At 35.1% G+C, this 15,552-nt stretch overlaps 1 protein-coding gene across 13 annotated transcripts in view; it reads left to right on the top strand.

Moving 5' to 3' along the window:
• The window catches only part of SLC39A10 (solute carrier family 39 member 10), a 162,901-nt gene extending 147,405 nt beyond the window's left edge, over nt 1-15,496 (top strand). For all 13 annotated transcript variants that reach the window (XM_086366856.1, XM_086366790.1, XM_086366831.1 and 10 more), the window contains 2 exons: nt 7,174-7,364; nt 12,721-15,496. In XM_086366856.1, the coding sequence (XP_086222982.1) occupies nt 7,174-7,364; nt 12,721-12,879 (350 nt within the window). In that variant the 3' untranslated portion in view covers nt 12,880-15,496. The remainder of the gene's footprint in view (nt 1-7,173; nt 7,365-12,720) is intronic.
• Nucleotides 15,497-15,552: the final 56 nt, after the last annotated feature.

Below are 15,552 nucleotides of genomic sequence, written 5' to 3'. Positions count from 1 at the left end.
GCTCATATAAAGTAAAAAAAAATCTCTTACTGCTTACTTGGTGCTGATTCTTTAGGACTTGATTCCCTATAGTTTTATTTACCTTGTCAACATTCGGCATATAATCATATATCTTGTTTATGCCCCATAATCCTTTATCCAGACCCTTCATTGTCTTTTCCTTGGGCATTTTCCTTAGGGAGTACTTATAGTTCTGGTTTCATTCTGTTCCAGTGTATCTTATATACCTATTTTCTTGACATATGCCTATGTTACTCTATGACTAGATGTGACTTAATCAAAATCTTTCAGTCCCCTTCCTTTACATATAAAGTAAAAGCTGAGAGGCATTAATGTTCCTTTCAGTGACCTTCACATCTGGCTTCCAGCTACCTTTTCAGCCTCACTCACCGAATTGCTGTTACTTGTTTTCGACTTCACCCAAACACAGTTAGTTCATCAAACCTGCACTCTGGGTGCCTGACCTATTTCTTTGCTTATTCCCTCCTAATTGGCTTGTCCTGCTAGGGCTGTCCCTAGTGTAGCATGTTAAGTCTTTTTCCCTCTAACTTCAGTACTGCCTTCCAGTACACCATGCCTCAGGTTTATCTTTCCTCTAAACTTTATCACTTACTTTCTCTAGGTCCTTCTTTTAATGCTTAGTATATTTCCCTTTTAGACATCCTATTTGCTTATAATGTAGGTTTTTTTTGTGTGCAGATATTATATCTCACATTGTGAGATATTATATCTCAGTTATATTTAACTGCTTTCCTATGCTAGTAAGAGAATGATGTACCAAATAACTTCCTTGCATTTCAGGAGCAACACAAATCAAGACTGTCTGTCAGTTTTTATATATAAGAAACATTGCCTAATTGTTTTAACCCTTTTTTTTTTAAGTTTGCTTAGTAATAAACTTGGATAGTCACATGCACATCCATAGTATGCCAGGAAAGCCTTCAGCTTCCTTCCTACCACCCACTACCCCCTAAAAGGAATATGTCAGGCCACTTTATAATTAAGTATGGTTATACCGAATTCTTCTTAACCACTTGCCATGCTCCATTTCAGCACAGAATTGACAGCAGAGATGTTGGAAATGAGGGAGGGTTGCCTTCCTCAACCTTACTCCTTTTTCCCCCTGTACTTTCTTATTGAAGGAGTGACACACAATGATAACTACACATAAGACAAATGTAGTACATAGCTTACTGGCTAGGTAAGCCCTTGTTTACCCAGTGCATTGTTCTGGTGAAAGCCTGAGCCAAGACACCTCAGTGAAATATTGAGACTCCAAATCTCTACCTGTTCTACCCCACAAACCAGAGATTAAGATGATACTATTTGGGGCTTTCCTCGTGGCTCAGACAGTAAAGAATCTGCTTGCAATGCAGGGGGCCCAGGTTTGATCCCTGAGTTGGGAAGATCTCTTGGAGAAGGGAATGGTTACCCACTCTGGTATTCTTGCCTGGGAAATCCCATGGACAGAGGAGCCTGGTTGGCTACAGTCCACGGGGTCACAAAAAGTCGGACACGACTGAGCAACTAACACTATTGCTGTAAGAGGAAACTCCAATCCAGACGTACATCTGCTCTGCCAGGAGAGGAGACATGAAAATGTATGTTTTCCCCAGTGCCTTGTGCTAAGTTGACAAACTGCCCCATGCTAGTTGCCTAAGCTCCTGGGAAAGGAAGATCCTAAAGAAATGACCCAGCTTCGTCCTCTGGAGTGGGCCTGAAGGGCTTTGGCTTTTTTATCCATCTACAATGTGGAGATGGTCTAAAGGAAGTTTTTACCTTTAAGACACAGTAATGAGCACTTTGGTAAAACAGGGCCAGATATATGTCTCTACTATGATTAGATTATCCATACTTATTTGGAGAAGAACAGAAAGTAGAGAGAGGCATAGAAGCTTCTGAGTCAGAATTTCTAGGCAAAGAGAAAAACCCATGCCTTTGAGGCTGCAACAAACACTAGGCAGGTGGATAGGGACAAATTCTCTTTCCACTTAGCAGTTTAAGATGTTGGCAAAGCAGCCTAATATGTCACATTCTAGGATACTTTGATATAAAACCTGTTTTGCCCTAGCTAAATTTTTGATTATGAATTCTTAAAACTATTCTGAGATTTTTATACTAAATTGATACCCTAAGGGAAAAAACATGTACAGTTGACCCTTGAACAACATGGGTTTGAACTGTGCAGAATTTTTTTTTCTGTAGTATATGAAAGTGAAGTGAAAGTTAATTTCTCATTCATGTCCAACTCTTTGGGATCCCCTGGACTGTAGCCTGCCCAGCTCCTCTGTCCATAGGATTCTCCAGGCAAGAGTACTGGAGTGGTTGCCATTTCCTTCTCCAGGGAATCTTTCCTACCCAGGGATCAAACCCAGGTCTTTTTGCAGGCAGATTCTTTACCAACTGAGCCACTGAAGTTACACAACTGCCAAGCATCTGTCTCGGCCTCCAAGGGACTGGTTTTTCTCCTTGTCTAGGAATTTTGACTCAGAAGCTTCTATGCCTCTCTCTACACTCCGTTTCTCCAAATGAATATGAGTGGATAATCTAATCAGTAGAGGCCCTATTTTACCAAAGTGCCCATTACTGTGTCTTAAAGGTCTATAGTATATACCACAGTGTTACACGATTTGCAGGTGGTTGAATCTGCACATGTGGAATAGAGTATATGAAGGACTGACACAGATTTTCAACTGGGCCCCTGCGTCGTTCAAGGATCACTTACATTCTAGTACCTTGGAGACTGATCCTCAGTCCACCCAGTAATTCCAAATTTTGATGTTCCTCTTCTGAACAGATTTCTCTTTCTCTAATTGTGTTCCAGGTAGGGTTTTTGTATGTTTGGGAATGTATTATAAAAAAAACATGTACTTTTAAACCTTAGAATATAGGGAGGTCCCCTGAAAGAGGTGTGCAGAAACTGAAGCCATCAGAGGAAACAGAAAACCCAGATTTCTCATTTCATGTTTGCTGTGGTGTATGAGATTACCTGATTTATTACTCCTTCTTCTGTTTTTGCCAAACTTGTGTAGCTGAATTTAAGTAAGTTGCAATATTATTCTTTTGCATTCTTTCCACTTTTTTGTACCCTTTTCATAAGGAGCTATATTTGAAACATTTGAAAAATAATTTATAAGAAAACCTATATAAGAATGTATAAAGGGGAAGTGAGGTTGAGGATAATCCAAAAAGGTAGATGATCCAAACTCTTTTCTTGACATTGAGCAATGTTTTAACTTAAGGAAATAACATTTTGATAAATAAATGTAACTGTGTTACTAATACATTATTGACCAGAGATGTATTAATGCCACAGGCATTAGTTTTTAAAAAAATCCCTGGTCAATAATGTGTTAAGACTCAGCTTAGAGTGGCTGTCTATAATACTGTCCATTTTTTCCTTCCTTCTCATGAGTATTAAGAATTAAATAAATTCAAAATAAGATACTCATAATGTGCTAAATAAATTGTCCAGGGAAAATTGAACATTCACTGTTTAGATTTATACATGTGTATACATGCATTAGTTAAGACAAAAAAAAAACCTTACAGTATATACTTAAAAAAAACTCAAAGATTTCATATTAGCAGATATTAACATTATAACATTGGATTGCATTAATATAACAGCTTTGGTAGGCACACCTCATTCTTTGTGCTAATGATATCCATTGTCAGCAGAAAGGAAGGAATATTGATTTGTCAAAAGATGAATATATTTGCTTATTCAGTGTAAATTCCAGCTGAGGATTCCTTTATTTTTCAAATGTTTATATAGGTTCTTACTGAGAAGAGAAGGGTAGAAAAATATGCAGATAACTTTGAGGAAATTATAACCTGAGATAAAAGTAGGACAAAGATAGATTCTTAAATGATTCATCATGATATAAGAACATCATATAAAAGTCATTTATACTGCTATATACTAGCATTGAACAATTAGAAATTGAAATTTTTAAAAAGTAATGTTCACAGTAACACCAAAAAATACAAAATACTTTGGTTAAATCTAACAAAATATACAATAGAATCTGTATGCCGAAAACTACAATTTGCCAACAAAAGAAATCAGAGGAAACTTACGTGAAGATCTATTGTAAGTTTATGGACCAAAAGACTTAGCATTTCTAAGATACTAATTCTGCCTATAGATTCAGTACATTCCCAATTGAAATCTCAATAGACTATTTTGGAGATAAATGAATTTTTTACAAAAACTTTCATGGAAAGGGAAAGGAATGGCCAGAAGAATTTTAAAAAGTAAACCAAGGTTAAATTTAAGACTTGTAAATCCACAATAATCAAAACAATTTATATTAGTTAAAAAATAGGTACATAAATCAGTGGAACAAGGTATAGAATCCACACACATATAGCAACTTATTTGCAACAAAAGTGCAAAGGAAATCCCATGTAGAATGAATAGTTTGTTCAACAAATGTTTCTGCAATAATTGGATATCTACTTGCAAAAAAAAGTCCTCCTACCATAGACAAAAGTTAAAAATGGATCATTGATCTAAATGAAAAAAATTTTAAATATAAAAGAATTTTAGAAGAAAACAGAAAATCTTGTGTATTTTGGATTAAGCAAGTTGTTCTTCTATACAACACCAAAAGCATGCTCTACTAAGGAAAAAAGTAATAAAGTGGACTTCCTAAAAAGTAAAAACTCTACACAAAAGACACTTAAAGAGAATGAAGAGACAAGCCAAAGACTAGGAATAAGTATTCGGAAAATATATATCTGATCAAAGTCTTTTGGGAAGTTTAAAGACCTCTCAACTCAGTAATAAGGAAACCAACAATTCAACAATTTAAAAAAAATGGGTAAAATACTTGAACAGGCATTTCACTAAAGAAGTTATGCAGATAACAGATAAACACATGAGAATTCAGTACTGGATTTGTCATTGTGGGCTGGAAAGGATCAGGAGCAACCAGAACTCCTGTCTACATACAGGAGACAAAAATTTTGGTTGATACAGAAATTTATTTATGAATGTGTACAGTGGCTTTATTCATAATTACCAAAAATTGGAAACAACCTAAATGTCCTTAAGCTACTGAAGGGATAAATAAGCTATTGTTCATCTATGCAATATTACTTAGTGGTAAAAAGCCATGATTTTCTGATATAAATTGTAACATGGATGAATCTTAGATCACACTAAGTGAAAAAAAAAAAAAAATCCAGACTCAAAGGACTACATAATTTATGTGATGTTCTGGGGAAGACAAAACTGTAGGGACAGAAAGCAGATCACTAGAAGTGAGGGGCCTAAGGAAATTTGGGGGTTTGGGCAGGTAAAGAAACAGAGTCTGATAGTTATGTTTACATAATATATATACTTTTTTTAAAATATATACTTTTCTTAAAACTCAGCATCACAAAAGGGGAGGATTATATATGTAAGTTATACCTTAATTTTAAAAAGTATTAACTAAATATCTCATCTGGAATCTTGTCTAGTTAATTCATGCTGTTTTGTAGTTATTCAGGGATGAAAGTAATCATCTTCCCACCCAGTAATATCAGGAAGGCATCAGAACTGATGTTTGTACTTAACAATACTTTGGTTCAATGAGTATTCAATAATGCTCCTTTAAAAATTCTATTTGAAATTATAAAAGGAAACACTGTATTTTATAATCTAAATGTCACTTCTGTAGTCTCATTTTATATTACCTAAACCCTGCTAAATGAAATTGTCCCTTTAACACAATAGATGGGTGAATTATTGAAAGTATGGTGAGGAACTCTGTAAAGGAAGAAGTTAGGGAACTCTTTCCCTAGAGGAAGCTGAGGAAGAAAGGCCAGAGGAAATTAAAACTCTAGAGAAGAGATAAAAATTGACATTGAATCCAAGTCTCAGCAGGAGAATTAAGTATTTAAGATGAGAGAGAGAAGCTATAGGATGTATAGCAATATTAGGTGGAAACTGGAGAATGGCAGTTTAGAAGCCGTTGGTAGGTAATCTCGATTGTATTATCTTTCCCAATAATGTTGCAGGATGTAGTTTATAGCATTTCATTAGAACATGGAAAATAATGCCTTGCACTAATTTCTTTGTTGTTAACTTCTACTTATCTATTATAAATGAGAATCATGTAATCATAACTTACACACACACACACCTAGATCATGTGCTTTTAGTCATGTAAGGTACCTTTCTCATGGGAAAGAAACAGTATTCTTCTCATGGGAAAGAAATAGTTATTCTTCTCATGGGAAACAGCCCTCAGTATTCTGTATAGTAACTTGCATCTACTGAACATTCAGTAATTGACTGGATGTTTGTATATTTAGTAGCTAAAACAAAAAAAAGTTACAATTAATGAAACTATTGCTTTTGACCCTTTAGCTTCAAGACTGTTAGTTCTAGCAACATTTTGCCCTTCTAGTAATGTCTCTCTAATCAATATTTAATCCTTTATTACCAGCTTTAGACAGATGAGTGAGAAAAGTCTCTCTATTCTTTTTACACTTTTAGGATTTTCAGAATTAAGATTTAACTTTTCTTTTGGAATAAAGAAAACATAAATGTAAACTGCATACAATATACTTAGAATCTGTTACCTCTGTTCTTTCTTAGCCCATTTCCCTTAGAAGGGGCAGACATCAGAGTAGAGAGCTTTATTTGTTGCTCACAAAAAGTGCTGTGGTGAAGTTCTTTTTTCTTATGTCTTTTTGGTGTTCTGTAAATTTTCATTTCAGTTATCAAGTAACATTGACCTTGCTTTTTGATATACAGTTCTTTGAGTTTTAACATGTATATAGATTTGTGTCACTGCTACCACCATCAAGGATAACAGTTCCATCATCTCAACAAACCCCTTCATGCTGTCCCTGTGTAGTCACATCCCTTTTCTATCCTTGCCCTTTGGTGACCCCAAGTGCTCTTCATCACTATCGTTTTATCTTTTTGAGAATATCATATAATGGAATCATATATAACCTTCCAGACTATTTTTCAACATGATGCCTTTGAGATTCACCCAAGGTTTTGCATGTATTAAGGTTTAATAAGTAAAATTAAATTTCATTATAAAATTTCAGTTATAAAGGTATATCTTTTAATGTCATTCTTAATTTTGTTTTTTTGTTGGTGTTTTCCTGAATTTGTAAGTAAAATCCTGTGGTTTTAAAACTTACCTTATGTCTTAACTGCAGGTGATTTTGCCGTTCTTCTTAAAGCAGGCATGACTGTAAAGCAAGCAATTGTATACAACCTCCTCTCTGCCATGATGGCCTACATAGGCATGCTCATAGGCACAGCTGTTGGTCAGTATGCCAATAACATCACACTTTGGATCTTTGCAATCACTGCAGGCATGTTCCTCTACGTAGCCTTGGTGGATATGGTAAGACAGCTCATTTTATATTTTTGTTCTTACACTAAACCTGTAAATAGAATGAACTTCCAAAAATGGAAGAACTCTTTGGATGTAGTTTGAAAGACTAATAAATATAACCCATTTTAAAGACATATGATATCTTAAGTAATCTATTAGGACATTTAAGTAGGAGGATTCCTTCTTTGGCAACCAGTTATCTTGAAAGTTTTTGATCAAATAATATTACTATTCAAAGTAACCATCAATAATATTTAAAGGTATAATTAAAAAATTACTATAGTACTTTGAAGGTTTTGTAATATTGAGGTGGAAGTGTTTTTTTATGGTTAACAAAATAATTCTTTGAGCTTGCTTAATAGCAAATAGGAAGGAAGTACTATGTTTCTCCAGCCTTCTGCAGAAAATGGTTTATATTCCAAGGGGTTTATGTAATTGCCCTTATTTCTAACTTCAATTTAAAGTTAATAAATCTGTAACACTAATTAGTTTAATTTTAATTTTACTTTTATACCCTATATGTGTTAGGCAGTGTGTTTGCAAAATAATTTGGTTACTTTCTGTTTTTAACTAGATAACTGTGTTCACTTTTCTACCTAGTAGACTCTATTAGATAGTCTCGTTTCAGTTATATAACCTAAATTTTTAATTACAGAATATTTATTATAGCAAGTTTGGACAGTAAGAAAAAATAATTTTTATTTTATATCCAGAAGCAGCCATTTACCTCCTCTCTCCTTAAGCCTCTAACACCTCACTTACTGTCCTCATGTTTAGCTGATGACCTTACCTCCTATTTCATGGAGAACACTGAAGCCACTGAGACAACTTCCCACTAGTTCCTGTCACCATTTCTACTCATTTCCCTGTGTCAATGCCTGTTTACCTTTGTCCCTGTTACTATGAAAAAACGTCTGTGTTCCTACTAGATCCAGCTTCCTTCAAACTGTTCTCTAGATCTTATCTATCCCCTCTCTCACCCAACTCCCTTAAATTTCTCCCTTTTTCCTGCGTCATTTATTTTTCCCTCCTGCTGGATCATTCCTATCAGTGTATAAACCTCGTGTTACTTTTCCTATCTTAAAAAGGTAGGGTGGAAGAGGATCTTTTTAAATTCCAGTTTCAGTTTTAGCTACTGCCCTATTTATTATTCTCCTTCCCAGTTATAGTAATTACCCATTCTTGTTTTTTAATTCTTTTCTCTCATGAGTCTAGCTCATTAGGCTTTTTTCCTGACTGTTCTGCCAGGTTACTTTGTCAGATCTACCATTCACCAGAACATTGCTGAATCCGCTGGTCACTTACCCTGTTCGTCTTCATTTCACTTTTCCTAACAGCAGCATCTGGCTGTTGATCATGCTCTTCTCTTTGGAATATTTCCTTGGCCATTGGCTTCTGTACCACCACCATTTCCTGAATTCCCATGTTTCTGGCCTTTTCTTAGTCTTTTGCTGGATTTTCTTCTCTTCCCTTACCTCTGAATGTTGATGAAAGTCCTCTCAGTAATCTTACCTGGTCTCATGGCTAAAGTCTCATGGCTTTAAGTATTTATTGGCTGATAATTTCTAACTTTGCAACCCTCACCCTGTGGACCAAGGAGCCTGATAGGCTACAGCCCATGAGGTCACAAAAAGTCAGGCACGACTGAGCGACTGAGCACACACACACAATGAGGGTGTATCACATCACATTTTTTGTGCTTCTCTGGTGGCTCAGACAGTCAAGAATTGGCCTGCAATGCAGGAGACCCAGGTTTGATCCCTGAGTTGGGAAGATCCCCTGGGGAAGGGAATGGCTACCCACTCCAGTATTCTTGCCTGGAGAATTCCATGGACAGAGAAGTCTGGCAGGCTACAGTTCATGGGATCACAAAGAGTTGGACATGACCGAGTGACTAACACTTTCATTTTCTTTACATCTTTAGCCCAGGCCATTTCCTTAACTCCAAATTAGCATTATCTACCAGCTTACCTGAATATCTAAAAGGTGTTATAAACTTAATATATTCAGAAACCAGCTCTTGATATTTGCCAACCCTACTCCTTACACCAGCACTTCCTTTAGAATCCTCCATCTATTTTTTTTAAATCCTCCATCTATTAACAATAACTTTTTTCTTCTTCTTTATTCTTTCTCAGATCAAAACCTTGAGTATCACTCTTTGACTCTCCTTTTTCTGTCCCTTCCACATCTACTGGGGCTCCATCTCCTCATCACCTATACTCTAGTCTCCTTCCAGGCACCATCATCTCTTTTTAACTGTTCTCCCTGCTTTTTTGCCCTTGTCATAGCCACCACACTCTATATCTATCACCACACCTTGGGTGACTTTTTTTTCCAAGTGATCCTTGTAAGATTAGATTAGATCATATCACTTGTGAGCTTCAAACCCTTCAGTGATTTTCCATCTCATTAAAGCAGAAGCACAAGAGTTCTTGTTTTGATCTTCAAGGTTTTTTATCCTCCTTTTCCATCCCTGATTTTCCTAACCTTACCTCACTTCTGCTCCCCCAGGAGGCACACTCTGCCTCAGGGTCCTGGCTCTCGCTGATCACTCCTGTGGAATATTTTCCTGAGACATTCTCCCGGCCAGTTCCCTTACTTCTTGAGGAACCCTATCTAAAATTTCAGTCTCCACACCAACATTTCACATCCTCTATTCCTACTTTACTTTTTCTCATTTGCACTTGCATCTAAATTTACTAATAACACACTGAACATTTTTTTTATTTATTGAGTTCATTTTGTGCCCCATTAGGCAATCAGTTCTCGGAAGGCAGGCATTTTTATAATATTTCAGTTACTGCTGGAGATGTATAATTAATTCATAATTAATTGAATGAAGAGTGGATGAGCTAATTCTTATATTAGAGAGCTAAACTTGTAAAAAGAACAAGAGTGTCATTATAGTAAGGAATTAATAGTCTAATGAAGAAGAAAAGTAGCCATCAATTACAATCTTTTGTATGCACATTATGATAGACTGATGTACCATGTTTGTGAAATTAGAGTCTAGCTAAAAAATTGGGAAATAAAATTAGGCAAGTTTTTCTGGAATGGGAAATTTGAGCCAAGTATTTAAAGAAGGTAGAAGAGTTTATCAGAATCAAGAGGAAAGGGCATGTAAGAAATAACATCATTTCTTTTACCAGTCAGTCTACTCCTGGGACTATATTCTGAGGAAATAAAATGATTATTGCTAATAAAGCAAGCAAATAAAAATGAAATCATATTTCATATTTCAAAAAAAAAAACTTTTTGCAGAGTAGTTATAATGTCTCAATTGAAAACACCTAAGTATTCTAAAAGACAGGGACAAACTATCAACATATATTTTAGGACTCATTTAGGACATATATTAGGTAATATATCTACAGTGACATTAATTATGTAGATGGTGATCAGATCATGAGTCATACAATTTTCCATGCTAAAAAGGTTAGTCTATCTTATGAATTTTGGGAGACCATTAAAAGGTTTAAGCAACAATGACAGACAGTATCTCATTTTTGTTTTATAAAGATCACTTTAGCTAAAAGGAAGAAGTTTATATTGATTTATATAGTCATTAAGTAAGACAGCATCAATACCAGTAGTTTTAGTTTTAGACAGATAACAAATTGGAAGTTTCTGGTTTTTGGAAGCTTTGGATAGCACCTGTTTATCAACAAGCACTGTTGCATGTTAACACCTGTGGTCATACAGGTAGGTACTGGCTGGCTCTTAACTGGTTATGACAGACAGTACTGGTGTTAGCATTCAGGACAGAATTGAGTGTGAGGGAGGCACTATGGTGCCTCTTCTTGTTGGTATCTGCACATGTCTAGAGGGAATATTTCTGTGAAATGTACATTGTTTATGTTTAAATACTAAGGACAGTTAAAAGTTTTTGTAACCATAAAATCTTGGGAAAAAAGTTTTTGTAACAATAAAAGTAGTCTTCTTTCTAAAATGATAGGTAAGAACCTGCCAGTTGTAGTCTTAATCTAGGGGTTGGCAAACCACGGAGTTTAAATATTTATTATTTCTTTTACTTTTCTGTAAAAGAAACAATAATAAATATTTAAACTCTGTGGACCATATAATGTCTGTCACAGTTATTCACCTTTGACATTTATAATGGTCTCTACTACTTAATTCTGCTGGATAAGAACAGTAACCTCCATTAGCATACACTACTGCACAGACTTCTATAAACCGAACATATAACCAGCATGAAGTAGTTCTTAAATAGGACTCTCAGGAGATTGTTAAATATACTGTAGCACTGTCAGAGCATGGTAATTGGATTAATTGTACTCATTATTTAATAATGAATAATGATATTTCTTCCTTGTAGACATTATGTACTTAACACTGCATTTCTCCTCCCTAAACCCCAGAGTACCAAGATACTGTTTGGAGTAAAAGCTTAGTGTCAAGTAGAGTAGCATATCAGTGTCCTGTAGGTATTCACTCCAAACTTGAAAAACAAACAACAAACAAAAATGAATATGAGAATTGGAAATAGTTCTTTTTAAATTTTGATTATGTTTGGGTTGGAAGAATGTATGCTTATAATAATGCACATACATTCATTCTTCAGCAAATCCTTTTTACTTAGACACATTAAAGATTTTAGTTTTATACTTTTCTATGGATTATTTTTAAATGTGGTATATGCTTGTGCTTTAGAAGCTGAACTATACTTTTCAGTGTACTGTGCCTTTAAAGATATTGGAAGCTTTCAAATTTTAAAAATGTTACCACTGTTAAGAGAATAGAATACCTTGTGAAGATAGCATGCATAACTTGGTAGTACTGCTGCACAGCCTTGATACACTATTTCTGTCTATTATTGGAAGAAAAATAATGGCTTTTAAGAGCATAAAGGTATCAATTTTGGAATTGTCTTGTTACTGTGTATCCTTGATGAAATGTGCAGTTGGAAATGAGAATTTAGATGGAAAAGGGTGAATAAATGATAGTTTTGAATGAAATATCCCCAAAGGAATCTTACTTTCTCAGTGAGCTTAAGATATATCAGTAAGTGTGGGAATGGTGGTGTTTTTTTCCCTGAGTTTCACTGGCAAAACTGCTAAAGTTTTATACTTTAGCAGAAATGTTGGCAGACAGTAAAACTTTTAAAAAGTAACTAATACATATATGATGTGTTCTGTTGGGAGGTGAGGAGGGCACAGATTTAGTCTTTATTTAGTACATAGCTAGAGCATAAAATTTCTAAGTGTTTGACTAAAATATGGTTAGCACCATGTTCAAAAGTATTAGTAGTTGTGCTTTAGTCACTAACTTCTTAAATAGGAAAATGTTTTAAAAAATGAGATTATACAAAATTGTTTTAAAATATTTAAAAAATATTTTTTAGCTTCCAGAAATGTTGCATGGTGATGGTGACAATGAAGAACATGGCTTCTGTCCAGTGGGGCAATTCATTCTTCAGAATTTAGGATTGCTGTTTGGATTTGCCATTATGCTGGTAATTGCCCTCTATGAAGACAAAATTGTGTTTGACCTCCAGTTTTGACCATTCCCAGCAATCACTGCTGATGATGAGAATGTTACCATGCAGCTTTGCATCTGTTCCTTGTACTGTAAGCACATTGCTCAAAGAAAAGTCAGTGGCTTGCACTACTTACAAGTTCATAGATTTGAGCCTAACCACAAAGACCAGTGCTCAGTACTGTTTTCCCTGCATGAAGGGGTCTTTTAAAAATATAAAACTTGTGATAAAGAAAGGAGAAAATGGGACTCCATGAACCAATGTTGATATAGGTTTGATTAAGACTTTTTATAAAGAAATAATCATATAAAAAACACTAAAGTAGTCTCTATTAGTAGAAACTTCTGTGGCTATGCAGAAATAGAAATTGAACCAAAAAGAAAAAAAATCACTTAAACTTTAAAAATATTTTAAATGGACTTCGGGCAGACTTTTCTTTGTGCTAAAAGTGAATTGTAGTGTCCTTTAATTCAGCTACATATGGGATCAACATGACACAGCTTTGAAGCTGCATAAAGTAGGACTGTAGCACCTAGAGGAAAGCTCAGGCTGCATTAGAGTATGGATTTAGCATTGGGAAAAGGCCCTTATTCTTTGAATCTAGAGTTACTATTTTTGTATATATTTGCATAGGGTTTAAACTTGCAGCCTAAACTACTGAAATTTGTGACTGTACATTTGTGTGAGCTTCAGTTTAATGACAGATTCATAATGGTTCTTTGTATTAATATTATACTTGGTGTTTGGGCTTTTTTTTTTTAACTTTTATTTTTGTTTCAGGTTTTTTGGTGAGGGTAAGGGGTTTGGAGCGTGTGGTAAAATGTTTTTTTTTTTTCCTTAAAATTGTAACCCTTTAGAATATATCAGCAAAATGAAGAACCCAAACATGGTCTAAATATTCAGATTCCCTACTTTAACAGAAATAATTAGTTATTTGGGAAATTTAAGTTTTAAATGTACCCAGTGCTCTACCAGTTTGGCACTGGGAGCTAGAGCACATGCTGTGGCTGGCAGTAAGGCTGTAAGTCAGCAAGTTTACCATGTCCATAATCTGTACGTTGAGTGTAAGAATGGTTCTGAGGGTGATCTCCATTGATGCCCTGGCTGTCATGGTACCGGGTGACTTGGAAGATGCAGTTAAGTAACTCGGCTGAAATCACTTATCATTTTGTGCCAACATGTGCTTTTCGTGCCTGGTAGGAATTAGTCTCTTTTTTAGGTGCCCTGTTCTCCTGCCATAAATGGTGAATGATTTGTGAGAAGTGCAAGCCACATTTATCCTGAATTTTGACCTAATAATTTGTAGTACTAATCATATGCATGTAGCTTTTCTGTTTACATCTTGTGCCACATGGTCTTCATTTATGCCAGGTAAACTGTATTTGAACTACCTGCGGGCAGCTTTGTTTTGATCTGCTTGGCTACCTGTGTAGCGGCTTTAAAAATCTTACTGTTCAGATATTTAAGAGCCAAACTCGTTCCATTCCATTTAAAATGTCTTCAGTTGGTCCTCCTCCTTTCCCCAGTTCCTTTTCTCTTACTCCATGAACTTTAAAACAAAACTGAGCAGCACATGCATCCAGGTATTAAGAGTATTGCCAGTGTTTCTCCTGTATGGTGTAAGCAAGGGGTTCATTAGGTGTTAGTTCCTTCATTTATGCTTGAATTTGAAAAATTATTTCTTGCTTTCTTCATGGCTTTCTATAACAAGTAGGAGTTTTATACTTAGATTACTTTCAGCATTGGGCACTGAATTAGGACAGTCCTCATCTCATTGCTTGACCCTTCAAGCAACCTAGCTAAAAGGTGCTGATATTTTATTTAGTACTGCCAACTTCAAGTGATTCAGATATCTTGCTTTCTGAACCAAGGTATATTTATAGTTCATTTTGGGGTCTTTATGCCCAAGGAGAATTCTGCATTCCAGCATTAAATCTGCTTAATTTTAAAACTTTTATGAAAAGCAACAGCTGGAATATACTCCCAGTCTTAAAAACAAATGCCTGATTTAAAGCAAATAGGTTATGCTGAAGTATATAAAGTTTTATATTCTCTCAAAAATGGTAGTATCTTTATTTGCTAGATTTTTTTTAAACTTCTAAGAGGGCTGTAACAGTTGCTGCTAGTATTTTTCTTGGGGTTCCACCAGTATTTAGTTTTTACATCATCCTAATGTATAATTTCAAGTCTTACTAGACAATCTGAATTCCACTACATTTCTGTTTGGCTCCAACATTCCATTTAGCTTGACCAGTCTAATTTAACATGTGTTTGTTGGAGGTCATTAATGTTACTTGTACAATGCTGTCACTGTGTGACATTCATATGAATTTTGGTGTATATCACATTGCATTCAATCAGCTGTGATTATGCTTAGAAATACTATAGTAACTAGATGCAGTGTGAATTTTTTCCATTAACAGTAAGTCAGTGGCTTAAATGTGATTATGGTCCTGCAAGGTGATACTTGCTAAAATATCTAAACTTTTTTTTGTTGTTGTAACGGAATCATTTTTTAAAAATTTATAAAGCTGGAAATGATCAAATGCTGTTTTTTCATTGTCAACAGTGGTGTGTCATTTTATGTATGTTCCTAATGCTTATGGAACGCTCCCCAAATAAAGTTATTCAAAAAGAGCAACTATACCAGTGTGTCTTATTTAATCTGTTAGAATAGTTCCTAACTTTGAAGTATGA

The sequence above is a fragment of the Bos grunniens genome, chromosome 2, assembly GCF_055505025.1.
Source record: "Bos grunniens cultivar Pamir isolate PY7600 chromosome 2, Bosgru_T2T1.0, whole genome shotgun sequence".
Lineage (NCBI taxonomy): Eukaryota > Metazoa > Chordata > Mammalia > Artiodactyla > Bovidae > Bos > Bos grunniens.
Note: the sequence above shows the minus strand (reverse complement) of the source record. Positions and strands in the feature narration are given on the sequence as shown.